The 27784-nt window shown below is 42.6% G+C and overlaps 2 protein-coding genes across 3 annotated transcripts in view; one reads left to right on the top strand and one right to left on the bottom strand.

The window, feature by feature from the left end:
• LOC100978567 (olfactory receptor 7C1) overlaps positions 1-27306 on the top strand; it is a 36630-nt gene extending 9324 nt beyond the window's left edge. Inside the window, exons 2-4 of one of the 2 annotated variants that reach the window (XM_055103205.3) lie at positions 10600-10787; positions 18974-19209; positions 19298-27306. In XM_055103205.3, the coding sequence (XP_054959180.1) occupies positions 19606-20568 (963 nt within the window). In that variant the 5' untranslated portion in view covers positions 10600-10787; positions 18974-19209; positions 19298-19605 and the 3' untranslated portion in view covers positions 20569-27306. The remainder of the gene's footprint in view (positions 1-10599; positions 10788-18973; positions 19210-19297) is intronic. The other variant, XM_055103206.3, reaches the window with a different exon arrangement.
• LOC117977034 (protein kish-A-like) lies at positions 27073-27493 on the bottom strand. Its single transcript, XM_055103208.2, has one exon. The coding sequence runs from the start codon at positions 27421-27423 to the stop codon at positions 27205-27207; it is 219 nt and encodes a 72-aa protein (XP_054959183.1). The 5' UTR covers positions 27424-27493; the 3' UTR covers positions 27073-27204.
• Positions 27494-27784: the final 291 nt, after the last annotated feature.

Genomic DNA, 27784 nt, shown 5'->3' with positions numbered 1-27784 from the left:
AGTGAAATAATGTAGCATTTTTTATTCCTCTCTCTGGCTTATTTCATGAGCATAATATCCACTTATACACTGTTGGTGGGAATGTAAATTAGTCCAGCCACTGTGGGAAGCAGTTTGGAGATTTCTCAAAAAACTGAGTTGAACTACCATTTGACCCAGAAATCCCATTATTGAGTATATAGCCAAAGGAAAATAAATCATCCTGCCAAAAGGACTCATTCACCCATATGTTCATTGTGGTGCTATTCACAATAGCAAAGACATGGAATCATTGCAGGTGCTCATCAATGGTGTATTGGATAAAGAAAATGTAGTATGTACACACCAGGGAATACTATGCAGCCATAAAAAAGAAAAAGCCATGTCCTTTGTAGCTACATGGAGAGGACTCAAGGCCATTATCCCAAGTGAACTAATGCAGAAACAGAAAACCAAATACTTCATGTTCTCACTTATAAGTGCGAGCTAAACATTGGGTACACATGGACATACAGTTGGGATCAACAGACACTGGAGACTACTATAGTGGGGAGAAAGGGAGTAGGAAAAGGGCTGAAAAACTACCTCTTGGGTACTCACTACCTGGGTGATGGGTTCAGCCATACCCCAAACTTTAGTATCACACAATATATCTTTGTAACAAACCTACACATATACCCCATGATTCCAAAATAAAAGTTGAAAAAGAAAGTTACCTCTTTGTTCTCTTTAGTTTCAAGGGATTCATGAATGCAGAGCCCCATCAACTCCCAGAGCTAAATAATTTAGGATCCTGTCCCTTGGGTGAAAGCCATAAAAGTTAGGGAGCTCCATGTATGGATACATTTATTATCCAGAAAATCTGGGGACTTTGTTTTATTATTCATGTGAATCAGAGGGGAGAAGGTAAATGGAAAGCGCACTGTATTGGGGCACATTGACCAATGGAAAAGAATACAGAGCCCAGAAATAAATCCATGTATTTACAGCCAATTTTTATTTTTGACAAATTGCCAAAAAAAAAAAAAAGCACAATAGTGAGAGTACCATCTCTTCAATAAACGGTGCTGGGAAAACTGGATATCCATATGCAGAAGAATGAAATTAGACCCTCATTTCACCCATATACAAAAATTAAATGAAAATAGGTTAAAGACTTAAACACGGATGAAACTAGAGGCCATTATCTTAAGTGAAATAACTCAGAAATAGTCAAATACTGCATGTTCTCACTTACAAGTGGGAGCTAAATAATGTGGACACATAAATATACAATGTGGAATAATAGACATTGGAGACCCGGAAGGGTGGGAAGATGAGAGGGGGTTAGGACTGATAAATTACTTAATGGGTACAATGTACATTATTTGGGTGATGGTTACACTAAAAGCCCAGACTTCACCACTAGGCAAAATACCCATGCAACAAAACTGCACTTACACCCCTTAAATTTACACAAATTTTATTTATTTTTTATTTTTTTAGACGGAGTCTTGCTCTGTCACCCAGACTGGAGTGCAGTGGCACAACCTTGGCTCACCACAACCTCCACCTCCCAAGTTCAAGCAATCCTTTTGCCTCAGCCTCCCGAGTAGCTGGGATTACAGGCACATGCCACCACGCCCACCTAATTTTTTTATTTTTAGTAGAGATGGGGTTTCGCCATGTTTGCCAGGCTGGTCTCGAACTCTAGACCTCAAGTGATCTGACCGTCTCAGCCTCCCAAAGTTCTGGGATTACAGGCATGAACCACTGCACCCAACCAATTTACGCAAATTTTTAAAAACATTTAAGGATAACACCTGAAGCTATAAACCTTCCAGAATAAAATATAGGCAGAAAGCAGTAGTCTGGGCAATGGTTTTAAAATATACCCCTCAAAACACAGGCAACGAAAGTGAAAATAGACAAGAGGGATTACATCAAATTAAAAACCTTCTGCACAGCAAAGAAAACAATCAACAGAGAGGCAACCTATGGAAGGAGAGAAAACATTTGCAAACCACACATATGATAAGGGGTTAATATCCCAATACAGAAGAAACTCAACAGCAAGGAAACAAGTAACCCAGTTTAAAAAAAATAAAATAGGCAGAGGACATGAAGAGACATGTCTCAATAGAAGACATACAGCTGGCCAACAGGTACATGAAAAAATGCTCAACATCACTGATCATCAGAGAAATGTACATTATAACCACAATGAGATGTCACCTCAAACCTGTTAGGACGGCTATTATAAAAAAGGCAGGTGGCTGGGCGCAGTGGCTCATGCCTGTAATCCCAGCACTTTGGGAGGCTGAGGCGGGTGGATCACGAGGTCAAGAGTTCAAGACCAGCCTGGCCAAGACGGTGAAACCCCATCTCTACTAAAAATACAAAAATTAGCCGGGCGCAGTGGTGGGCACCTGTAATGCCAGCTACTCAGGAGGCTGAGGCAAGAGAACGCCATGAACCCGGGAGGCGGAGCTTGCAGTGAGCTGAGATCGTGCCACTACTGCGCTCCAGTCTAGGGGACAGAGCGAGACTCCGTCTCAAAAATAAATAAATAAATAAATAAAATAAAATGTATGACTTATTAACTGCTGTGGCAAGGTAGCATTTGCAAATAATACATTGGTGTGATCTTTTTAATGGATACAGGAACATACTCAAATACACCCAATATTAAAAATATTTTAAAAGCCCTCAGTTTGCTGTATATCCTTTACACTTAATACTCAGTTTTTTTTCTCTCTTACCTGCAAAACTCCTTGACTATGAACTGATGTTACCAGCACCACTTTTTAGCTCCCATTCCTTCTTCAGTCTTACCAGTTGGAATTCCATTCCCACCACTTAATTGTCAGCAGTGGTCTCTGCATTGCTGAGTCTAACAGACGCTGCTCTTTTTAGCATACTAAATAGATTGATTATGAAATAATCAGTCAACTAAGCAAACAAACATAGCAACCTCTTGGCGCTGGCCTAAGTTGGATTGGCTCTCAGGTGACTTCAGGTAAACGTTCCCAGCTTCCGTTCTCTCTGAACCTTTCCCATGAAACCTGCTGAGGGCTCCTGGGCTCACCTGGACGGGGTCTCAGAGAAGAGGATCTCCAGATGGAAGTCTGAATTTTACCCTGAATGGTTGATGATAGAGGATGAAGCTCTGTCCCCAGACGAGACAGCAGGAAAGAGTGAGGCATAGGTCCTCTAGCCAGATTTATGTTCTACATAGCAGCAAAAGATGACCACTATTTTTTAAAGTAGATCAATTAATTGGAGCGAAAACATGGACTCGACCTAAATGCCCATCAACAACAGACTGGTTGAAGAAAGCGTGGTACATATACACCATGGAATACTATGCAGCCATAAAAAGGAATGAGATCATGTCCTTTGCAGAGTCTTAACAATTGGACTTCCATTCCCACCTGGAATGGGCTGAAGGGTCCCATTCAGCCCAGTCCCCAGTCTGGGACTCAGATTAGCTAGCCTACTTTTGGGGTATGATAGCAAGCTTTACTTTGCAATTATTTCCTTGTGAGGGTTAATCTATTAGTGGGTTTGTTAGACATTTTTTTTCTCTATTGTATTCTCTGAGGGCCACAGCTCCCTGTATCTGCTCATTAGGCACCTCCCCTCTTACTGCTGGAACTTACTAACCCGTAAGTGTCTGATTTCTCTGTGGACTCCTGTCTGGACAGTAAGGAAATTTTTCCTGCTCATTCTCTGTTCCCAAGAGACCATGTTAGACAATCGGTGAACCCAATTATTTATTTGATTAATTTTTACTCCTTCTCCAATAACTCACCTGCCTTCCAGATATCTAACCTCCTAGCACCTTCTATTTGTCAGGCTTCTCTAGAGGGACAGAACTAATAGGATAGATGTATATATGAAGTGGAGTTTATTAAGGAGTATTGACTCACATGATCGCAAGGTGAAGTCCTACAACAGATCATCTTCAAGCTGAGCAGAAAGGAAGACAATCTGAGTCCCACAATCTCAAAATTAGGGAAGCCAATAGTGCAGCCTTCAGTCTGTGGCTGAAGGCCCAAGAACCTCTGGTAAACCACTGCTGTAAGTCCAAGAGTCCAAAAGCTGAAGAACTTGGAGTCTGATGTTCGAGGGCAGGAAGCATTCAGCATGGGAGAAAGATGAAAGCTGGAAGACTCAGCAAGTCGGCTCCTTCCAATTTCTTCTGCCTGCTCTATTCTAGCCACGCTGGCAGCTGACTAGATGGTGCCCACACGGATTGAGGGTGGGTCTGCCTCTTTCCGTTCACTGACTCAAATGTTAATCGTTTTTGGCAACACCCTCACAGACACACCCAGGATCAATACTTTGCATCCTTCAGTTTAATCAAGTTGACACTCAGTATTAACCATCACACACCTTATCACTCCTTTCTTTAACTTTTTAAAAAAATTTTTGTGGGTGTATAGTAGATGTATACACTTATGGGGTACGCTCCTTTCACTGAAAGTTTCCTCTAAAGTCAGAGACTCAGCAGAACATGGCGGCTCATGTCTGTAATCCCAACATTTTGGGAGGCCAAGTGGGGAGGATTACTTAAGCCCAGGAGTTCAAGACCAGCCTGGGCAACATAGCAAGACCCCATCTCTAAAAAACATTTTTTAAAAATTAACTGGGCATGGTGGCAGGTTCCTGTAGTCCCAGCTACCTGGGAGGTTGAGGTGGGAGGATGGCTTGAGCTGGGGAGGTGGAGGCTGCAGTGAGCCATGATTGCACCACTGTACGCCTGCCTGGGCAACAGAGCAAGACCTTGTCTCAACACACACACACACACAGACACACACACACACACACACACACACACACACACAAACTCAGAGACTCAAGGAAACTCTCTTGATTAGGTCCTTAGGATCATCAAAAAGCATTGACTTGCGGTGGGGACACAGCCCTTGATATCTCCAGAAAATTGTTTTTCCCTTCTAAACTAAGGGAAACATGTTTATGTGGCTACGTTAACTTTTAAACCCCCCACAATTTATAAATTTAGAAAAGGAAAGGAGACTTTATTTCTTGTAAAGGGTTACAGCCTGCAAGATGGCAATCCCACAGACTGGGAAGCACAGCCTCTAGCCAATACCAGAGAGACAGGCATTTCTAAGGAGGAGGGGTTGGGGTAAGAGCTAAGAGCTTTATGCTCAATGGGTTGGCTAGACATACATATTCAACAGGTTATAGGAGGAGATATGAATATTCATGAAGCTGGCCCTGGTGCACGTGTATGAAACAAACACTCATGCAACATACAACCCATGCCCACTTTGGAGTGGAGACTTTAACATTTAAATGTATTACAAGTAGACCCTATCCCTCAAAAGTTCTTTTCAGAACAGAAAAGCACGCAAGTGAGCAGCCTCTGTAGACGAGCCAGAGCCAGTCCACAGTCAGTGGTCTTCTTATCAGGAGAAAGTTGCCCAATCAGTCTCTTGCCCAATCAAAGCAGTAGTTATGGCTGCTGGAATAGGGGCTGGGGGTCAGTTAGCATCTGGTGGAGCTGCAAATTGTTTTAATATTGCTGACCCTGAGTCCAGAGCTTGTTTAGCTGCTAGAGAAAAATAAAAACCATGTGGCAGGTAGAACATAAATTCTTCTTTAAGGGTAGGGTGTGTGACTTAATGCTTGCCGGGCATGGCGTTAGGCCCTGCTTATAATTGGGTATCTTATTGCCACAAGAAGTCTGTTCTGCCAGTCTCATGGTCTCTATTTTATTAATGCTGGTTGGTTGTTGTGTAGTGAACCATGAAAAGGAAGGGGTATAACGAGGTGTGTTTGACCTCTCGTCCCGTCATGGCTGGAAGTGAAGTTTTAAAAGTTTTTCTGGGATTCCTTTGGCCAAGAAGAGGTCTGTTCAGTTAAGAAGCATTTTCCCGGCCAGGCACGGTGGCTCACGCCTGTAATCCCAGCACTTTGGGAGGCCGAGGCAGGTGGATCACCTGAGGTCAGGAGTTCGAGACCAGCCTGGCCAGCATGGTGAAACCCCTGTCTCTACTAAAAATACAAAAATTAGCTGGGCATGATGGTGGGTGCCTGTAATCCCAGCTACTCAGGAGACTGAGGCAGGAGAATCTCTTGAACCCGGGAGGTGGAGGTTGCAGTGAGCCGAGATCGCACCATTGCACTCCAGCCTGGGCAACAAGAATGAAACTCTGTCTCAAAAAAAAATAAATAAATAAAGGAGCATTTTCCATATTCCTGTTGGCCATTTTGTATATCTATCCAGGTTCTTTGTCCATTTTTTAAGATCAGGATATATGTTTTATTGCTATTGAGCTGTTTGGGTTCCTTATATATTTTGGATATGAATCCCTTATCAGATGGGTGGTTTGTGAATGTTTCCTGCCAACCCATAGGTTGTCTTTTCACTCTGCTCATTGCTTTTCTTTGCCATTCAGAAGTTTTTAGTTTGATGTAATCTCATTTTACATTTTGTCTCCTTTTGTCGCCTGTGCTTCTGGGGTCATTTCCAAAAAATTATTGCCCAGACCAATGTCATGCAGTCTTTCCACTATGTTTTCATCTAGTAGCTCTACAGTTTCAGGTCTTATGTTTAAGTCTTTAATCCATTTTGAGTGAATTTTATATACGGCGTGAAATAGGATCCAATTTCACTCTTACACATGCGGATTTCAAGTTTTCCCAATGGCATTTATTAAAGAGACTGACCTAACCTAAATCCTGTTGGTCATGGTGTACAATATGGTATGGCTCAGTGTCCCTACCCAAATCTCATCTCGAATTGTAATCCCCATGTGTCAAGGAAGGGGCCTGGTGGGAGGTGATTGGGTCATGGGGGCAGATTTCCCCCTTGCTGTGCTTGTGATAGTGAGTGAGTTCTCACAAGATCTGGCTGTTTGATAAGTGTCTGGCATGCCCCCCTTCTCTCTCTCTCTCTGCCTCTCTTTCCTGCTGCCTTGTGAAGACGTGTCTGGCTTCCCCTCCATTACTGTAAGTTTCCTGAGGCCTCCCCAGTCATAAGGACCTGTGAGGCAATTAAACCTTTTTTGTTTATAAATTACCCAGTATCGGGTAGTATCTTTTTTTTGATACGGAGTCTCACTCTGTCGCTGGGGCTGGAGTGCAGTGGCACAATCTTGGCTCACTGCAAGCTCCGCCTCCTGGGTTCACGCCATTCTCCTGCCTCAGCCTCCCAAGTAGCTGGGACTACAGGCGCCCACCACCATGCCTGGCCAATTTTTTGTATTTTTAGTAGAGACAGGGTTTCACCGAGTTAGATCAGGATGGTCTCAATCTCCTGACTTTGTGATCCGCCCACCTCAGCCTCCCAAAGTGCTGGGATTACAGGCGTGAGCCACTGCGCCCGGCAGGGTAGTATCTTTATAGCAGTATGAAAATGGACTAATACAGTGTATAATTATTTTTGTACATTTTGGATTTAATTTGTTAATTTTGTTGAGAATTTCTGCATCCATGTTCATGGGGTATATTGGTTTGAAGATTTCCTTTCTTGTAAATGTTTTCTGGTTTGGACACTCGGATAACTTTTTTTTTTTTTTTTTTTTTGAGATGGAATCTCGCTGTGTCGCCCAAGCTGGAGTGCTGGAGCGCAGTGGTGCAACCTTGGCTCACTGCAACCTCCGCCTCCCAGGTTTAAGTGATTCTCCTGCCTCAGCCTCCCAAGTAGCTGGGACTACAGGCGTGCACCACTATGCCTGGCTAATTTTTTGTATATTTAGTAGAGATGGGGTTTCACCATGCTGGCAAGGCCGGTCTTGAACTCCTGACCTCAAGTGATCCACCCGCCTCGGCCTCCCAAAGTGCTGGGATTACAGGCATGAGCCACCATGCCCAGCCATCACCAGGATAACTTTTGCCTCATAAAATGAGGTAGGAAGTGTTCCCTCTAATTCTATATTATGGTGTAGCAGGACGAGCCGCAAACAAAACCCCTCAGACACCGAGATAGTGAAGGGAGTGGCTTTAATCAGCTGGGAGCATTGGCAGGCTAGCGTCTTAAAATCCATGCTCCCCGAGTGAGAAATTCCTGTCCCTTTTAAGGGCTCACAACTCTAAGGATTTCACATGAAAGGGTCGTGATTGATTTGAGCAAGCAGGGGGTACGTGACAGGGCATGCATGCACTGGTGGCCAGAGTGGAACAGAACAGAGCAGGGAGTTTCAAAGTTCTTTTATACAATGTCTGGAATCTATGGATAACATCGGTTTCTAAGTCATGAGTTGATTTTTAACTACTATGTTTACGCCAGGCAGGCCCAGGCCTGGTTTTGGGCCTGGCACCGGGCTGCCTGTCTTTGACTTCACTTCTTTGTTTTTTTCTTAAAACAGGTACTGAGTATAAAACAATATAAAACAATATGAGAGGGTCTCTCTCTTCCCTCAATGGAAGAGATTATAGAAAGCATGCCAGCTCTAAGTGTAGCCCCTAAGAGACCTTGCATATTTCTGCTGAGCAGTAAAGCCTCTGCTATTTCAATAAGAGCATGCCCTTGCTAATCCACTGACAAGACATATGGAGTAGAACCATCCCAGCCTGTCCACAGCACGAAGCAGAGCTGCCCCAGTCACTGCAGCAAAGACTGAACAACACACACCAGGAAGCTCAATAAAAAGCACCTACACCCCATAGGTCCACAGTAGTAAATAACTTAGTGCAGGGGTCCCCAGCCCCTGGGCCACAGACCAGTACTGGCCCACAGCCTGTTAGGAGCTAGGCCGCACGGGAGGAGGTGAGCAGCGGGTGAGCAAGTGAAGCTTCATCTGTATTTACAGCTTGCATAATAAAAGATTAGAGTATGGTGGATAGTCTGACAGTCCTTTTAATAGGTGAATTACAGTAGCAGAAATGAAGCCATATTTAACTTTTCTTTAAATTTTAGTGTCCTCTGTGATTATCAGCTCCCTGTATCTGAATCTACCCTCTAAGTTGGGGGTCAGCAAACTACTGCCCACAGGCCAAATCCTACCCACAGCCTCTTTGTAAAAAGGCTTTATTTGAGCACAGTAAGTTTGGTGAGTTGAATGTTGGCCCCCCTAAGGGATAAGCTCACATCCTCACCCCTAGTGCCAGTGAATGTAGCCTTATTTGGACGAAGAGTCTTTACAGATACAATTAGGCATCTTGAGATGAGATCATCCTGGATTATCCAGGTGGACCTTAAATTCAATGACACAGTGTCTTTATAAGCGACATGCACAGGAGAAAACACACACAGGTGCAGAGGAAACCAAATGACACAGAGAGAGAGAGATTGGAATGACGCAGCTGCAAGGTCGGGAACACCTGGAGCCATAGAGCATGGAAAAGCCGAGGAACAGAATCACCGTTAGAGACTCTGGAGGAAGCCTGGCCCTTCTTGCACCTTGATTTTGGACTTCTGGACTCCAGAACTATAAGAGAATACATTCCTGTTGCTTTCAGCCACCCAGTTTGTGGTTATATGTGACAGCAGCCACAGGAGGCTAATACAAACAGCCACGCCCATTAGTGTCAGTATTGCATACACCTGCATTCACAGCAATGGCAGAGTTAAGTATCGTGACAGAGAACACAGGACCCAAAAAGCCTAAAATATGTACCACTGAGCCCTTTACAAAAATGTTTGCCAGTGCATGCTCTTAGTCACTGTCAGGTACTGATTATTTTTTATCCAAATTCCTTCCCATTGGGAAGAAATGCTCCAAATAACATACATAGAAATATAGCCCAAAAAATTAGATCATGTGGATTAAAAATATGTGTTTAGCCCAGATGAAGAAACCGAATAACTGAACTCAGAGAAACTGAGACAAGAAAACGCTAACTCTGCAGCCAAAATGAGCCTTTTTTACTCTCTACCAAGGGAAATGGCCCATTAATTTTTCTCCAGAATCTGTCTCCAGTGTCCAGAATAGAAGCCAGGACAAAGCTGCAGTTAACAGCTCATTTCGGGCCTGGCGCCGTGGCTCATGCCTGTAATCCCAGCACTTTGGGAGGCTGAGGCGGGCGGATCATGAGGTCAGGAGATTGAGACCATCCTGGCTAACATGGTGAAACGCTATCTCCACTATAAAAAAAAAAAAAAAAAAAAATTAGCCGGGCGTGGTGGCGGGCGCCTGTAGTCCCAGCTACTCGGGAGGCTGAGGCAGGAGAATGGTGTGAACCCGGGAGGTGGAGCTTGCAGTGAGCCGAGATCGCACCACTGCACTCCAGCCTGGGCGACAGAGCAAGACTCCGTCTCAAAAAACAAAAACAAACAAAAAAAAAAACTCATTTTGGTTGAATGTGGTTAGGGGACAAAACCATATGTCTAAGTCTAACACTGGAAACCGAGTGTCCCTCAGAAACTTGGAGATTCATGAGGTGGTTCCTGAGATGTGCCCTGGAAGAGGGGTCATTTCCAGTGTTGGGGGAAGGATGTTCATTCTAAGGGAGATGAAAACCATCGAATAGAAAGGAATATGTGTCTAGTCCCAAAGGTGAGCCCACGGGGAATGAACTGGCAGAAACACTTTTTATTTATATTGCTTGGCCTCCAAGGAGCTGAACTGCTTGGAGAACTGAGCAACAATAAAACAACTTATTTAATGAGGAGCCCTGAGTATTCAGCCTCCGGTTCTCCATAAACTGTAAATTCTCCCTTTGCAGAACCCACCTGCAGTTCACCAGCCCCAGACCAAGAGCAGCTTCTCTACGCCTCTCTGAAATGTCCATCCACTCCAGAGAACCAGCCCCTGACACCCACCCCCTTGCCCTGCCTGCACCGATTGTGCAAGGAGGGAAGGTCAACAGAGCCAAGTCCATTGAGGGATATCAAGAGAAGCCAGAGTAAACCCGTAAGTACTGTGGGAAAGTTTTGTGGAGGGAAGAAAAGCTTTTATTAACCATGTCTTCTGGGATACAGCCAGAAATGATGAGATGGTGAAAGAGGATTGATTCAAAGTCCTGAGCAGTTTGTGTCCCTCGCTCTGAAGGGGATTCTTGCAGCCGGTCCTCTCTCTGTTCTTGCTTCCAATCTCTGTTTCTTCTTGCTTCCAATCTCTGTTTCTTCTTGCTTTCAATCTCTGTTTCTTCTTGCTTTCAATCTCTGTTTCTTCTTGCTTTCAATCTCTGTTTCTTCTTGCTTTCAATCTGTTTCTTGCTCTCCATTACTGTTTCTTCTTGCTTTCAATCTCTGTTTCTTGCTTTCAATCTGGCACAATTCCAGGGCCACTCTCTTCCTGCAGCCGGATCTGACCTTCCTTTACGTATGTGCAAGCCTCGGGATTCGGCTCTATTTCAACTTTACCATCTCCTCATATTTATGAAGCATTGTGAGTGAGAAAGGCCCTGACTTGGAGTTGGGCAGGTGTGAGTTTTACTTCAGCGTTTTCCCTCTAGAACCTGACCCCAGAGATGTTTCTTACATTCTGTGGATCAATCCCTCATCAGCACAACAGTGAGTTTAAGGAGATCTCAGAGAATGCTTTTGAAAGTAGAGATACAATGGGTCAAATTCAGGGCTGAGTGTCACTCGAAACACACCATTGATTTATTTGTTCATTTACATAACATGTTCCAAAAGAATTTCAAGAAACCTACTCAATATGCAAAACAAAGAAAAATATCTTAAATGTATATGACAAAGGAAATATTGTAACAGAAGTAAAAAAAGGGGGGCATACAACGAGGTGCATAATTACAGAAGTAATCAAAATATATTTCACCAAATGTTACATAGTAGCCCAAATTGGGCCCCGATATGACTCTATGAGTTCTAATGAGGACAAAGCATTCTGGGCTGTTAGGTTGAAATGTGTCTACATAAATGGAAAAACTTTTATTTTACAGATGTAATGAATGCAAGTACGTTTGTGTTACATAGATACATTGCATAGTGGTGAAGTCTGGACTATTAGTGTAACCATCACTCAAATAGTGTACATTGTACCCAATAGGTAATTTCTCAAACCTCATCCCTCCCACCCTCCCACTTTTTGGAGTCTCCAATGCCTACTATTATTCCATTATCTATGCCCATGGTATACATTGTTTGGCTTCTGCTTATAAGTGAAAACATATGGTATTTGATTTTCTGTTTCCAAGTTATTTTACTTAGGATAATGGCCTCCAGTTCCATCCATGTTGCTGCACAAGACATGAATTCATTCTTTTTATGGCTGAGTAGTATTCTGTTGGCTGTATATATACCACATTTTATTTATCCAATCATACATCGGTGGACACTTAACTTGATTCTATGACTTGGCTATTGTGAATAGTGCTGTGATAAATGTATTAGTTCAGGTGTCTTTTGTGTAATGATTTCTTTTCTTTGGGGTATATACCCACTAGTGGGGTTGCTGGATTGAATGGTAGTCCTACTTTTAGTTCTTTGGGAAATCTCCATACTGTTTTCCATAGAGACTGAATTAATTTGCGTTCCCACCAACAGCGCATAAGCAGTCCCTTTTCTCTGCATCCTCACCAACACCTGTTTTTTTTTTTTTTTAATTTCTTTAAAATAACCATTCTGACTGGTGTAAGATGGTGTCTCATCGTGGTTTTAATTTGCATTTATCTGATGATTACACCAGTCAGAATGGTTTATTATTAAAGAAATAAAAAAATATGTTGGTGAGGATGTAGAGAAATTTTTGAGCAATTTTTCATGTTTGTTGACTGCTTCTAAAGACTGTTTGTTTGTTTTTTTTTTTTTTGAGACTGAGTCTCGCTCTATCACCCAGGCTGGAGTGCAGTGGCACAATCTCGGCTCACTGCAAGCTCCGCCTCCTGGGTTCACGCCATTCTCCTTCCTCAGCCTCCTGAGTAGCTGGGACTACAGGCACCCACCACTACGCCCGGCTGAATTTTTGTATTTTTAGTAGAGACAGGGTTTCACCGTGTTAGCCAGGATGGTCTCAGTCTCCTGACCTCGTGATCCACCACTGTTTTAATTCAATCAGGAGTTAATGTGTCTCCTCCCTAAAAGAATGGGTCACCATGATCACTCTGTGCTAACCTGAGGCACAAGGGTTTACTCTATCTCTCTGCTGCCCCATCTTTAATGTGTTGTTTTCCAAGATATATCAGCTAAGGGAATTCCAGTGTCATGTGCAAATTCCAGGCAAGAAAGAGATGAACAGAGGGGAAGGATTCTAAAGAGGATTCCAGGATTCCCATCAAATAAATTCCTATGCTTCACCAACTCTCCATGATTTTGCAATAGATAGTGGAAAATATAGTATCTTAGCTGGACACATGACCACTTCCAAATATAATTGAGTTCTATTAATAACAAAAAAAGAATGGATATATTGGGTAGGCAATCTCTGGCACAATGATCAATTACAAGATTAGCAGGATCCATAACATTAAAACAAAAAAGTGCTTAATAGAAGCATGGCCATCCCTACATGAACAGACACTTCTCAAAAGAAGACAGTTATGCGGCCAACAAACATGAAAAAAAGCTCAACATCACTGATCATTAGAGAAATGCAAATCAAAACCACAATGAGATACCATCTCATGTCAGTCAGAATGGCAATTATTAAAAAGTTAAGAAATAACAGATGCTGGCAAGACTGTGGAGAAATAGGAATGTTTTTACACTGTTGGTGGTAACCTATATTAGTTCAACCATTGTGGAAGACAATGTGGCAATTCCTCAAGGATCTAGAACCAGAAATACCATTTGGCCCAGCAATCCCATTACTGGGTATATACCTAAAGGAATATAATTCATCCTATTATAAATATACATCCACACATATGTTTATTGCAGCACTATTCACAATAACAAAGACATGGAATCAACCCAAATGCCCATCAATGATAGACTGGATAAACAAAATTTTGTGCATATACACCACAGAATACTACGCAGCCATAAAAAGGGACAAGACCATGTCCTTTGCAGGGACATGGATGAAGCTGGAAGCCATCATCCTCAGCAAACTAACACAGGAACGGAAAACCAAACACCTCATGTTCTCACTCATAAGTGGGATCTGAACAATGAGAATGCATGGACACAGGGAGGGGAACAACACATACTGACGCCTGTCAGTGGGAGTTGGCAGAGGGAGCGCATCAGGATAAATAGCTAATGCATGCGGGGCTGAATACCTAGGTGATGGGTTGACAGGTGCAGCAAACCACCATGGCACACATTTACCTGTGTAACAAATCTGCATGTCCTGTACATGTATCCTGGAACTTAAAATAAAACTTAGCAACATGGCCATTCCTGACATGAAGGCATAAAATACATTAATGACTGTTTCTCTTAAAGCAGTCACATTGTGTGATGGAAGGAGCAATGTTTCCAGCCAATTCCCTTGAAGGAATCCAAAAACACATTTTTAGATTCTTGAAATGTTCCTTAATGTAGGCTAAAGACCTCACACACAGTAACAGCCACACAGCGGGAGAGGGGAGCCAAGGACACTAGGTATTGCCCAGGTATTCAGGAGCCCTGAAAAAAATAGCAGTAAACCTTGTCTTGAGTTAAAGCACATCTCATTGAGTGACAAGAACATTTAGACTCTAAATAGTACAGACTTATTGTATAATACCATCATAGTTAGAGGACAATATTCTGTATTATTAACATTAATTTGGTGTCTCCAATTAACAAGTCACCATCTGGTCTTACTTTGATGTCCAAATTACATTTTTGGATTGACTCATATCAGTATATGTCCCAGAACTGTTGTAATTTTTAGATAGCAGTCTTATATAAATGGGATAATAAAAATAGCTGGTCCCTCTCAAAGTTTGTGACTTAAAAATGTTATTACTAGATCCCTAATGGATGGTCACATGTGGAAGGTAGAAAAAGAAAACCCAATGAAGCTGGTCATTCAGATTATTTTTTGTCACACAGAAATAATTTCCCAGGCCGGGCATGGTGGCTCACGCCTATAATCCCAGCACTTTGGGAGGCCGAGAAAAGTGGATCGCTTAAGGTCAGGAGTTCGAGACCAGCCTGGGCACATGGTAAAACTCTGTCTCTACTAAAAATACAAAACAAGGCCGGCTGTGGTGGCACATGCCTTTTATCCCAGCTACTCAGCAGGCTGAGGCAGGAGAATCGCTTGAACCCAGTAGGCGGAGGTTGCAGTGAGCTGTGATCATACCACTGCACCCCAGCCTGGGCGACAGTGAGATTCTGTCTCAAAAAAAAAAAAAAAAAAAAAAGAAATTATTTTCCTGTTTCTTGGGTCCTGCCTCAGTGGACCATCATGGGAGACATGAAGATGCTCCAGGGATGGTCCTAGATTACAGAAGGCACCAGGGTCCCAATGAACCTTGAATCAATGTGCATCTCATTCCCCTTGAGTGTGAGGAAGCTCTAGCCCCAAGGACTCTCAGATTTTTTTTTGCAGGCAGGGGGAGTGGAGACTGAGGACCTTCTTTGGGCATTCTGCAGAGTCAAAGCTGAACAAAGAAATGTTCCTTCTAACCCCCGTGCTTGTGAATTCAAACATTGAGGCCATATATATAGCAGAAGAATTTAATAGGAATTCAATAGGCAATCAAACTTCCTATCTATCTAGATCCACTAGCTTCTGGGTGTGACGGTGCATTCTTGTAGTCTCAGCTACTTTGGAGGCTGAGATGTGAGGATTGCTTGAGCCCAGGAGGTCAAGGCTACAGTGAGTCATGATTGCACCACTGCACTCCAGCCTGGGCAACAAAACAAGACCTTGTCTCAAAAAAAAAATTATTGAGATGAAATTAATATAACATAAATTAACCAGTTGCTTGAAAGCAAGCAATTGAGTGCCATTCACTACATTCTGTGTTTTGCACAACCACCATCTCTATCTAGTTTCAAAACATTTCCATTACTCTTAAATAAAACCACTTACACATTACAGTAGCACTTTATCCTCATCCCCTACCCCCGCTCCCCAGTCCCTGCAACTCGTTATCCTACATTTTATGTATTGTGGCTATTTCATGTAAATGAGATTGCATGTAAACGAAGAAGCCCAGGCATTGAGCCTCAGTAAAGGCTTCCTTGGGGTCAGGTTCTACTAATTAATTATTCTTTCCTTTCCTATACTTTCTTGTTTCATTGCATGTCTCATAATATTTCATTACAACTAAATATTTTGAATATTATAGTGTGGCGACTCTGGAAATCAAAATTTCTCTCCTCCTTGGGGTTTATGGTTGCTGCTTTTTGTAATTTGCAGTTGTTTACTTGCCTAATGAGTCTTCTAATTTTATAAAGATTGCATATTTGTCCAGTGTGTGGTTGCTGAAGTCTGTAGGCTGTTAGCTTAATGGCCAGAGAGTGATTTGATAAGAGATTTCCTTAAACAGTGGAGCCCAAAACCAAAATCTCCCAACCTTTGCAGTTTGGCTCTGTATGTGCTTTGAGACAGGCCTTTACCACTAAGCTGAGCATTTTTCAACTCCAGCCTTTGCCTTAACTTCCTACTTGCACAGAGCTTGAATATCAGCTACAGGTGAGAGGTCAGGGCCTTCTGGATGTTTACTTAGCATGCAATCCTGGGTAGGACACCTATGTATCCTACATTCCCAGGAATCTTTCTGATATAGGAGTTAAAAAGAAATATTTAGGCCAGGCGCGGTGGTTCACGCCTGTAATCCCAGCACTTTTGGAGGCCGAGGCAGGTGGATCACGAGATCAGGAGATCAAGACCATCATGGCTAACACGGTGAAACCCCGTCTCTACTAAAAATACAAAAAATTAGCTGGGCTTTGTGGCACGCGCCTGTAGTCCCAGCTACTCGGGAGGCTGAGGCAGGAGAATCACTTGAACCCAGGAGGCAGAGGTTGAAGTGAGCCGAGATCGCGCCACTGCACTCCAGCCTGGGTGACACAGCGACACTCCGTCTCAAAAAAAATAATAATTATTATTATTATTATTTAGGTAGATAGGGAGGGTAAGGAAGTCCTTGGTAAGGTTTCCCTTTTAATAAAAAGCAGCCCCCAAATAATTTCTTTTCTAACAAAAAGCAGCCTGTAAAATCAAGCTGCAGATATAGATAATCAAGCTGGAACCCTGCACGGGTGAATGCCGGCAGCTGTGACAAATAGGAAAAGGCTGTCTGGGAGCCAGGCATGTTCAACATGGCTACTCCATCTTCCCTTTTCCTTGCAAACCACGTGTACAGTAAGGAGAAGCCAACATGGCAGCGACCCGCAAAGACCCCATTTGCATAATAGAAGATTAGGATGGAGCAGCCAGCTTCCTCCGGACTATGTAAACGTCACACCTGGTCCAACCAATCTTTTCTTTTTTTGGAGACATAGTCTCCCTCTATCACCCAGGCTGGAGTGCAGTGGTGTGATCTCGGCTCACTGCAACCTCCATCTCCCAGGTTCAAGTGACTCTCGTGCCTCAGGCTCCCAAGTAGCTGGGATTACAGATGCGCACCACCACACCCAGCTAATTTTTGTATTTTTAGTAGAGACGGGGTTTCACCATGTTGGCCAGGCTGGTCTTGAACTCCTGACCTCAGGTGATCCACCTGCTTCAGCCTCCCAAAGTGCTGAGATTACAGGCGTGAGCCACCATGCCCGGCCCATTGGACATATTAAAACAGAACATTGCCATACATTTCTGCTATCTTCAGCACCAGGAACTGGTGGGACTGTGGGGTTGTCATATTCAGCACTGCCACTGAGCCAGGAAAGATGGTGGGAAAATGATAAATTGCCACAAAGCTGTCCAACCTGGTTTCAGTCACCTTTTTTAAAAAAATTAAGGATTCACTTTGTTGCTCTAAACCTTTGACTGTTTTCCAGATTCCTGACTGATATGGTTTGGCTGTGTCCCCACCCAAATCTCATCTCGAATTATAATCCCCAAGGTTGAGGGAGGGGCCTGGTGGGAGGTGATTGGATCACAGGGGCAGTTTCTAATGGTTTAGCACCATCCCCCTAGTGCTGTCTTGTGATGGGATTCTCATGAAATCTGGTTGTTTAAAAGTATGGTGCTACCGCCTTAGCGCGCGCTCTCTCTCTCTCTCTGCTGCCATGTGAAAAAGGATGCTTGCTTCCTCTTCCCCTTCCACCATAATTGTAAGTTTCCTGAGGCCTCCCAAGTCATACAGAACTGTGAATCAACTAAACCACTTTCTTTATAAATTACCCAGTCTCGGGTAGTTCTTTACAGCAGCGTGAGAATGGACTAATACACTGATCAAGTTGATTATGACAGCTGCCACGGTATTATCTGTGTTTCTGTGAAGTATTGGTACTTTGGAGTTCTCTACCTAAAATTCAGAATATATCCTAAAATTGCATTAATTTAATATGCAGTACCTATAAAATTTTTTAACCATATTTTACCAAAATATTTTTTAAAGCATAATGTCTGACTGGCTTTCCAGTGACAGAACAGAAACTCACAAAACGAACATGTAAAATAATGTAACATATGATCACATAAACAGTGCAAATTATTGTAAACATGTCAGATGTTTGCACTGAAAAAATGAAACATTGGCTTTATAAACAAAGGTTGGAATAGCTGAGAACAATGTGTGAAAAGTATCAAATCCATGCAGATAGCAGGGGGAAAAAGCATAGTTATTGAGCTCCTATTTTGCATGCATATTAAGTAATGAGGAATGAGAGAAGACATGGAGGAGAACAAGGGTGAGAAGAGCTGAGAACTAGAAGCTGTAAGTGTCCAAGACCATTGCTACTCAAATATTAATGAAGCTGCTACATTGTCTGGAGTATATACCCTGGGGTTCATTGGCATGCACTAGGAAAATTTAGAACACGGACACACACGAGGAGTTCAGAGGCGGAGGTTTAATAGGGAGAAGAGAAGAAAAAGAGAAACACCTCTCTCCATAGACAAAAGGGTCTCCGAGAGGAGAGGACAGGCTGGTGGTGAATGCGCAGAGTTTAATAGTCCCCTTTGAGGAGGCAGTGTCTGATTTACATCAGGCTCACAGATTGGTTCGATCAGGTATGACATTTTCATAGTGCTCAGGGAAGGCTGGTGGCCCCACCCTAATCTTACTTTGCAATTGGACTTTCCAGTTGATCTGCGCCATCTTGTCTGCTCGTGGCTGACAAAGAGAAGGGAAGATGGAGCCACCATCTTGAAAACGTCTAGTCCTTAGTTCCTGCCGGCATTCACCCGTGCAAGCTCCCAGCTTGTTTGTGTCTGCAGCTCGCCTTTACAGGATGCTCTTTGTTAGAAAAAGATTTGGGGCTGCTTTTCATTAAAAAGAAAAGCCTCGCTGAGGACTCCCATAACCTTACTATCTATCTGCGTAAGTGATTTTTTCTTAACTCCTATATCAGTAATATGCATGTGAAACCCTTGGTGATATTGTTAAAATGTAGATTCTGAATCCGTAGGTCTGACCAGGGATTCTGCATTCAAAGAAACTCTTGTTGATCTTGTTGGTTCATGGACAACACTTTGAGAAGCCAGGCTATAGAGGGTACAAGTATTATGGAACTAACACTACATTTCCAGATTCCAATGGTAGCAAAGAAAAGGATGGAAGAATTTCAGATGCCCCAGATAAAGACAGCAAGAAAAAGGCAATCTTTTGTTAATTGATTCCTTCACTTAAAATTAAATGTAACCAAATTTCCATGTTGCCAGTGTGTTGATAATTGACTGTTGCTTTTTTCTCTCTTGTGGCAGTTATTTTATCCCCATGGAAACAGGAAATCAAACACATGCCCCAGAATTTCTCCTCCTGGGATTTTCAGCAACGTCAGAGATTCAGTTCATTGTCTTTGGGCTGTTCCTCTCCATGTACCTAGTGACTTTCACCGGGAACCTGCTCATCATCCTGGCCATATGCTCAGACTCCCACCTCCACACCCCCATGTACTTCTTCCTCTCCGACCTGTCCTTTGCTGACCTCTGTTTTACCTCCACGACCGTCCCAAAGATGTTACTGAATATACTGACACAGAACAAATTCATAACATATGCAGGCTGTCTCGGTCAGATTTTTTTTTTCACTTCATTTGGATGCCTGGACAATTTACTCTTGACCGTGATGGCCTATGACCGCTTCGTGGCCATCTGTCACCCCCTGCACTATACGGTCATCATGAACCCCCGGCTCTGTGGACTGCTGATTCTGGGGTCCTGGTGCATCAGTGTCATGGGTTCCCTGCTCGAGACCTTGACTGTTTTGAGGCTGTCCTTCTGCACCAAAATGGAAATTCCACACTTTTTTTGTGATCTTCTTGAAGTCCTGAAGCTCGCCTGTTCTGACACCTTCATTAATAACGTGGTGATATACTTTGCAACTGGCGTCCTGGGTGTGATTCCCTTCACTGGAATATTTTTCTCTTACTATAAAATTGTTTTCTCTATACTGAGGATTTCCTCAGCTGGGAGAAAGCACAAAGCGTTTTCCACCTGTGGTTCCCACCTCTCAGTGGTCACCTTGTTCTATGGCACGGGCTTTGGGGTCTATCTCAGTTCTGCAGCCACACCATCTTCTAGGACAAGTCTGGTGGCCTCAGTGATGTACACCATGGTCACCCCCATGCTGAACCCCTTCATCTACAGCCTGAGGAACACGGACATGAAGAGGGCCCTGGGGAGACTCCTCAGTAGGGCAACATTTTTTAATGGTGACATCACTGCAGGACTTTCATAAGTAGCAAGGCTTGGACCATTGGGAGGCACTTTTGGTGGTTCTTGAATGTATCCAAACATCAATGTATTCTCTTTTAGTTCTGGAATTACCATATCTTATCGTGTCTTTGATACAGGAGCTAGAAAGAAATTATTTAGGTAGATAGGGAGGGCCACAGAGTCCTTGGCAAGGTTTCCCCGTTAACAAAAAGCAGCCCTCAAAATCATTTCTTTTCTAACAAAGAACAGCCTGAAAAATCGAGCTGCAGACATAGATAAGCAAGCTGGAAGCTTGCATGAGTGAATGCCGGCTGCTGCGCCAATAGAAAAGGGCTAGGTGGGGGCCAGGCATGTTCAACATGGAGGCTCCCTCTTCCTTTTCTTTGTCAACCACGTGTACAGCAAAGGAACAGGCAACATGGGGCTGCCCAGGTAAAGAATCCATCTGTATAATAAAAGATTAGGGTAGGGCAGCCAGCTTCTCCACATGCTATGCAAATGGCACACCTGATCCAACCAATCTTTTATGGCCTATGTAAATCAGACAACACCTCCTCAAGCTAGTTTATAAAACCCTGTGCATTTCACCATGGAAGTGGCAACCCATTTTCTCTGGGACCCCTCTCTGCACATAGAGCTCTTCTCTTTCTCTCACCTATTAAACTTCTGCTCTTAACCTCACTCTGGTGTGTCCACATCCCAGTCTTCTTCCATGGCTGTGGGACAACAAACCTCAGGTGTTACCCCAGACAACTATGCTGCTTCATCTTGATTTTGACAATTTTTGAAGACGGTGTATTAACTTTCTAGGGCATCTGTAACAATGTGCCACAAATTGGGTGAGTTAAACAATAGCAATTGATTGTCTCACATTTCTGTAGACTATGACGCCTGAAATCAAGGTGTTGGCAGGGCTGGTTCCACTTGAAGGCTGTGAGAAAGATTCTGTTCCATGCCTTACCCCTAGCTTCTGCCGGTTGCTGGCAGTCTTTGGCTTTCCTTGACAATATAGAAGCATCACCCCAATCTCTGCTTTCATCTTCAGGTGATGTTCTCCCTCTAGGTGTGTCTGTGTCCAAATTTCCCCTTCTTATATGGACAACATTCAGATTAGAGGCCAACTCTACTCCACTATGGACCTCATCTTAGCTTAACTAATTACATTCACCGCAGCCCTATTTCTAACTGAGGGCTTTAATGTAACATATGATCACATAAGCAATGCAAACTATTGTGAACATCTCAGATATTTGCAATGAAAAAATTAAACATTGGCTTCACAAAGGTCAGAATAGCTGAGACCACATTCTGAAGTTTTGGCGGTAAGGACTTCAACATATGAATTTGTAGAGAATGAAAATTCAACCCATAAAAGACAGTTTCATCAAGACTAGCTTTAAATGCAAAGAATGACCAGCATCCCAAATTGCCCATTTCTGTTTTTTTGTTTTTTTGCAAATAAAATTTTATTGGCATATAGCCACACCCACTTGTGTACATATTATCTGTGGCTGCTTTCATGTTACAAGAGCAGATATGAGTAACTGCCACAGAAATCATCTGACCTGGAAAACCTACCTAAAATATTTACTCTCTGGCCTTTTTCACTGTGAAGGTTTGCTGACCCCTGAATTAAAACATTGCTCTCACTTCATCTCGTCTAAGTTAGATTTTTTTTTTTTTTTTTTTTTTTGAGATGGAGTCTTGCTTTCTCACCCAGTCTGGAGTGCAGTGGCGCAATCTCGGCTCCCTGCAAGCTCCGCCTCCCGAGTTCATGCCATTCTCCCACCTCAACCTCCCGAATAGCTGGGACTACAGGCACATGCCACCACACCCAGCTGATTTTGTTTTTGTATTTTTAGTAGAGACGGGGTTTCACTGTGTTAGCCATGATGGTCTCAATCTCCTGACCTCGTGATTCGCCTGCTTCAGCCTCCCCAAGTTCTGGGATTACAAGCATGAGCCACAGCACCCAGCCTAAGTTAGATTTTTTTTAAGCATCTCAGCATACCATTAAAATTGTCTAATGTACATGAAATTCTTTGCAAAACTCCATTCTTATTACTGTGTAATTAGAAGGGTTTTGTTCTATACATAGAATGCTAACTCAAACAATAAGTGATCCTTTCCTAGTAATCTAAATATTAATTCTCATGATGGGTGGGACCTTCATACCCCCTCTGTGTAGCAAAATCTCTGACATAGAAGGAAAGTGTGGTAAATTCTTGTTGAATAGGTAAACCTAAACTAGTATATGCACATCTTGAATAAATAAGTAGAATTAACAAAGCTGTGAAGCTAGAAAAACTTTCAGCTACTCTGTAGTTAAGTCTCACAGAGATTTTGAGTAACACCCTTATGTGAAGTTGCCGTTGTAAGATTATGTCATTATTCACCATCACGCACATGTTAAAGCTAATTCAGTGCCATCGTCTTCCAGGGGAGTGATGTAGAACAGCAAAGACTGAATGAATGGTCAACTTTTCATGTAACTCACTCAATTCGTGGAAATGGTCCTTCCATTTCTTTGTCTTTTTTTTTTTTTTTTTTTTTTTTTGAGATGGAGTCTCACTCTGTTGCCAAGCTGGAGTGGGGAGTGCAGTGGCACGATCTCAGCTCACCGCAAACTCCACCTCCCGGATTCAAGTGATTCTCCTGCCTCAGCCTCCTGAGTAGCTGGGACTATACGCACGTGCCACCACGCCCAGCTGATTTTTGTATTTTTAGTAGAGACAGAGTTTCACCATGTTGGCCAGGATGGTCTTGATCACTTGACCTTGTGATCTGCCTGCCTCAGCCTCCCAAAGTGCTAGGATTACAGGCGTGAGCCACTGCACCCGGCCTGGTCCTTCCATTTCTAATTGAGGAGAGTGATGCTGAAACTGCCTTTGCAAAAAATTATCGCTGAGAACATTATGACGGTGAAAGTGGTCTGACCTAACTAACTCCATCTTGCCTCTAACCTCCAAGCTGTCCTTGCTCATTCCTGGGCTCTAACTTTGGGAGAAACTTAGTTTATAGTTTAACTTTGAAACAAAGACGGTAACAGCCCTTTCCCAAAACCAATTCCCTTCCTACTGGGAGACTAGACTGCCTTCGTAGGACTAACATATTAGCCACAAGATCAGAAACTATGGTTTAAAAGTCACGCAGTTGGCCGGGTGCGGTGGCTCACGCCTGTAACCTGAGCACTTTGGGAGGCCAAGGCGGGTGGATCACAAGGTGAGGAGATCGAGACCATCCTGGCTGACATGGTGAAACCCCGTCTCTACTAAAAATACAAAAAAATTAGATGGGCGTGGTGGTGGGCACCTGTTGTCCCAGCTACTCTGGAGGCCGAGGCAGGAGAATGGCGTGAACCAGGGAGGCAGAGCTTGCAGTGAGCCGGGATTGTGCCACTACATTCCAGCCTAGGCGACAGAGCGAGACTCTGTCTCAAAAAAAAAAAAAAAAAAAGAAAAGAAAAAAAAAAGTCACGCAGCTGGAGACTGCAAGATTCTGAACCTCCCCAAATCGCTTCTGGGGACAACATCACTATTGTAAAACCTAAGATTGGTGCTTGAGCTATTTTGCAGACCCTGTACTCCACTGCTCAGCTGGCACCACCCAGACTGATTAACTCATCTGGTCTTGTGGCCCCTCCCAGGAACTGACTCAGCACAAAAGGACAGCTTTGACTTCCTATGATTTCATCTCTAACCCAATCAATCAGCACTCCCCACTTCCCAACTCCTACCCACCAAATTATTCTTTAAAACCCCAATCCCCAGATTTTCAGGGAGACTAATTTGAGTAATAATAAAACTGCGGTCTCCTGTACAGCTGGCTCTACATGAATTAAACTCTATTGCAATTCTCCTGTCTTCATAAAGCAGCTCTGTCTAGGCAGCAGGCAAGGTGAACCCATCGGGCAGTTACAATGGTGCAATCAACTCTATTGTTGGACAGCTCCCAGCATTAGAGATTGAAAAATCTGAGTCAAAATTGCCTTCCCTATAACGTCTATGATTAGTTATTTTGAAGGAATCGATCAATTTTCAACACTCTTCCATGAAACCACTAGTCATTTCTTAGACAAAAGGTTTATTCCTGTCTTCACCCCTACGAGTTTTCTATACTCCTTAGAAGGTGGAATGAGTTCCTTTGTCTACAACTCCTCTTCCACTGACATTCTATATTCACTCAGTTCTATCACTGCTGCTTCTAAATTGTGAGACACAAGAATGCACCCAACACTCCAGGCATTTACTGATGAGCACTGAGCATGCTTCCTTGAATAATCTGCAGCCCCAGGCCAATGTGCATGTGTCTGTGTTGTAAGCCACAAGACACATATTAAACATTAATTAGTAAAGTTGGATAAATATAAAAGGTCAGCGTTGGGGGTGGGCGGGGCAGAGAGAGTGGGAGAATTGTCAAAAGAGAAGAGTTTCATGGAAGAAATGTTGGGAAGTGAAATGTCAGGATAATTAAATGAGTGACCATCAGATGTGGCTACTAGTAGATCACCAGGGATATAAACAGGTACTAGTTGGTTGGTGTTAAAGCTGAAACCCAGATTGGCTCCTCCTCATCTTCTCAAGTTCTCAGTGCTGCAACATTCCATGATTTCGTCTTCTAGCCTCTTCTTTTCCCTACCTGTCCTCACTTTTCCCTATCTGTCTCTCACCATGTGTCTCTCTAGTTAATGTCATGCTGTCTCATAGACTTAAGATCATATATGGAGGCTAAAGAATCCAAAATGCGTATCTTCAGACAAGATGACTCCAGATTCATAGACCCAACTGCCTCTTAGACAACTCCACTTGGAAGCTTAACACACATTTCAAACCTGACATGCCCAAAATCTTAATCCTAATTACTCCCAGCCTTCTCCACTCACAATATTCCCATCTATGTACATGGCAAAACTCCATTATTCCAGCATCTCAAGTCAGAATCCTTTGAGTTGTACTTAACTTCTTTCTCTCTCTCTCTGTCTCTCTCTCTCTCTCGATTGTATATAAATGGAATCATACACTATTTTGACTTTGTGAGTGGCTTCTTTCACTTAGCTTAATGCTTTCAAGGTTCATCCATGTTGTAGCATGTATTGGTATTTCATTATCTATTTTGCCAAATAGTACTCCATTGTATAGATAGACTATATTTTGATATCCACTCATCAATATGAGAGACACTTCAGTTTTTCCACTTTTGGACTATTATGAATATTCTTATAAACGCTTGTGTACAATTTTTTTTTTTTTTTTTTTTGAGACAGAGTTTCACTCGTTGCCCAGGCTGGAGTGCAATGGCGCCTTCTTGGCTCACTGCAACCTCCACCTCTCAGGTTCAAGCAATTCTCCTGACTCAGCCTCCCTAGTAGCTGGGATTACAGGCACCCACCACCACACCTGGCTAATTTTTTTGTATTTTTAGTAAGACGGGTTTCACTATGTTGGCCAGGTTGGTCTCGAACTCCTGGCCTCAGGTGGTAGGCCCGCCTCAGCCTCCCAAAGTGCTGGGATTACAGGCGTGAGCCACCATGCCCAGCCTTGTGTACAAATTTTTGTGTAGACATATGTTTCCATTTCTCTTGAATATATGCCTTGGAGTAGAATTACTGGGTTGTATGGTAATGCTATGTTTAACATATTGAGGAACTGCCACAATGTTTTTCTTAGTGACTGCACCATTTTCATCTCCACCAACAATGTAGGAGTGTTCCAATTTCCCCATATTCTCATCAAAACTTGTTAATTGCTTGTCTTTTGTTTTATTTTAGCCATTCCAACAGATGTGGAGTGGTAACTCGGTGTGGTTTTAATTTGCATTCCCTAATGACTTATGATAAGACTCTTTACAAGTGTATATTGACCATTTACATATCTTCTTTGGGGAAATATCTATTCAAATTATTTGCCCATTTTTAATTGGGTTATTTGAATTTTATTGTTAAGTTGTAAAAGTTCTATGTATGTTCTGGATATAAGTCTCTTGCCAGATGATTTTGATGCATAAACATTTTTAATTTTGATGCAGTCCTATTTATCTAATTTTGTATTTTGTCATTTGTGCTTTGGATACCATATCTAAAAATCCACTGCCTAAACCAAGGTCAAAAAGATTTACTTCTGGTTTTTTTTCTACAAGTTTTACAGTTTTAGCTCTTACTTTTAGGCCTATGATCCATGTGGAGTTGATTATTTAATGCAGTGTGAGGTAGGGGCTTAACTTCATTCTTTTTTTTTTTTTTACACAAATTGAGCCATTTTAATAAAAAAAAGCTAGTCCAAAAAAGGGTCTCATTCTATAAAGATTAAATCATTTCCAAATCACAGTGAAACGAACTTAATTAACCAATTTTGTTTTCTACTATATGCCTTAGAGATACCTCACTAAAATTTCGTATCTGATACAACAGAATAACATTTGCAGAATGTAATATTGTAGTGACAGTACTGAGGTTCATTGTTACAGACTATTAAATGGTTACATCTTAATTATTTATACAGAATATTGGTCCAATAACATTAAAATAGAGAACAGCATCTGGAAATTTATCTCATTCAATGTTCGGAGATAAAAGAGTTAAACATCCTTTCCATTATTTTCTGCAGTAAGTCCTTGTTCACAATGAAATCTGATGGCAATTAAATTCTGGCATTTTCCCCAGCTACTGTATGAAGAGGATGCTGAAGGCCATTACTATACAGCATACTTCAACATAAAGACTCTTCCGTTCACCAATTCTGGCACACTTCCAAAATATACCCAACAATCCAGTTTTATTTCTGTCCAGGAGGCTGAGTGCCAAGGATCGAATATAAGCACAGGTACATATAAGCAGCAAGATTACAGTCAATAGACTCTGAATATTGAAAATGGCAGACATAGCGAGGCCGGCGATGCCACAGCCACATCACCCTTCCAGGCCCCAGGCAGAAGCTTAACTTCATTCTTTTGCATGCTGAAATACAGTTGTCCCAGAAACATTTCTTAAATAGACCATTCTTTCTCCCCAGTGAATTGTCTTCACATCCTTGCTGAAAATCTATAGACCATAAATGTAAGAGTCTATTTCTGTACTCTTGATTCTATTTCATCGGGCTATATGTCTAATCCTTATGCCCATACCACACTGTCTTGATTACTGTAGCTTTGTAGTAAGTTTTAAAATCAGGAAATGTGAGTCTTCAAGTTGGTTCTTCTTTTCCAAGATTCTTTGACTATTGTGAATCCTCTACCATTCCACA

Source organism: Pan paniscus, chromosome 20 (assembly GCF_029289425.2).
Source record: "Pan paniscus chromosome 20, NHGRI_mPanPan1-v2.0_pri, whole genome shotgun sequence".
NCBI lineage: Eukaryota > Metazoa > Chordata > Mammalia > Primates > Hominidae > Pan > Pan paniscus.
The sequence above is the reverse complement of the archived record's forward strand: the minus strand, read 5'-3'. Positions and strand labels throughout refer to the sequence as shown.

Coding starts and splice junctions, on each gene's coding strand:
- LOC117977034 (XM_055103208.2), bottom strand. CDS start 27,423: ATGTCTGCCATTTTCAATATTCAGAGTCTATTGACTGTAATCTTGCTG.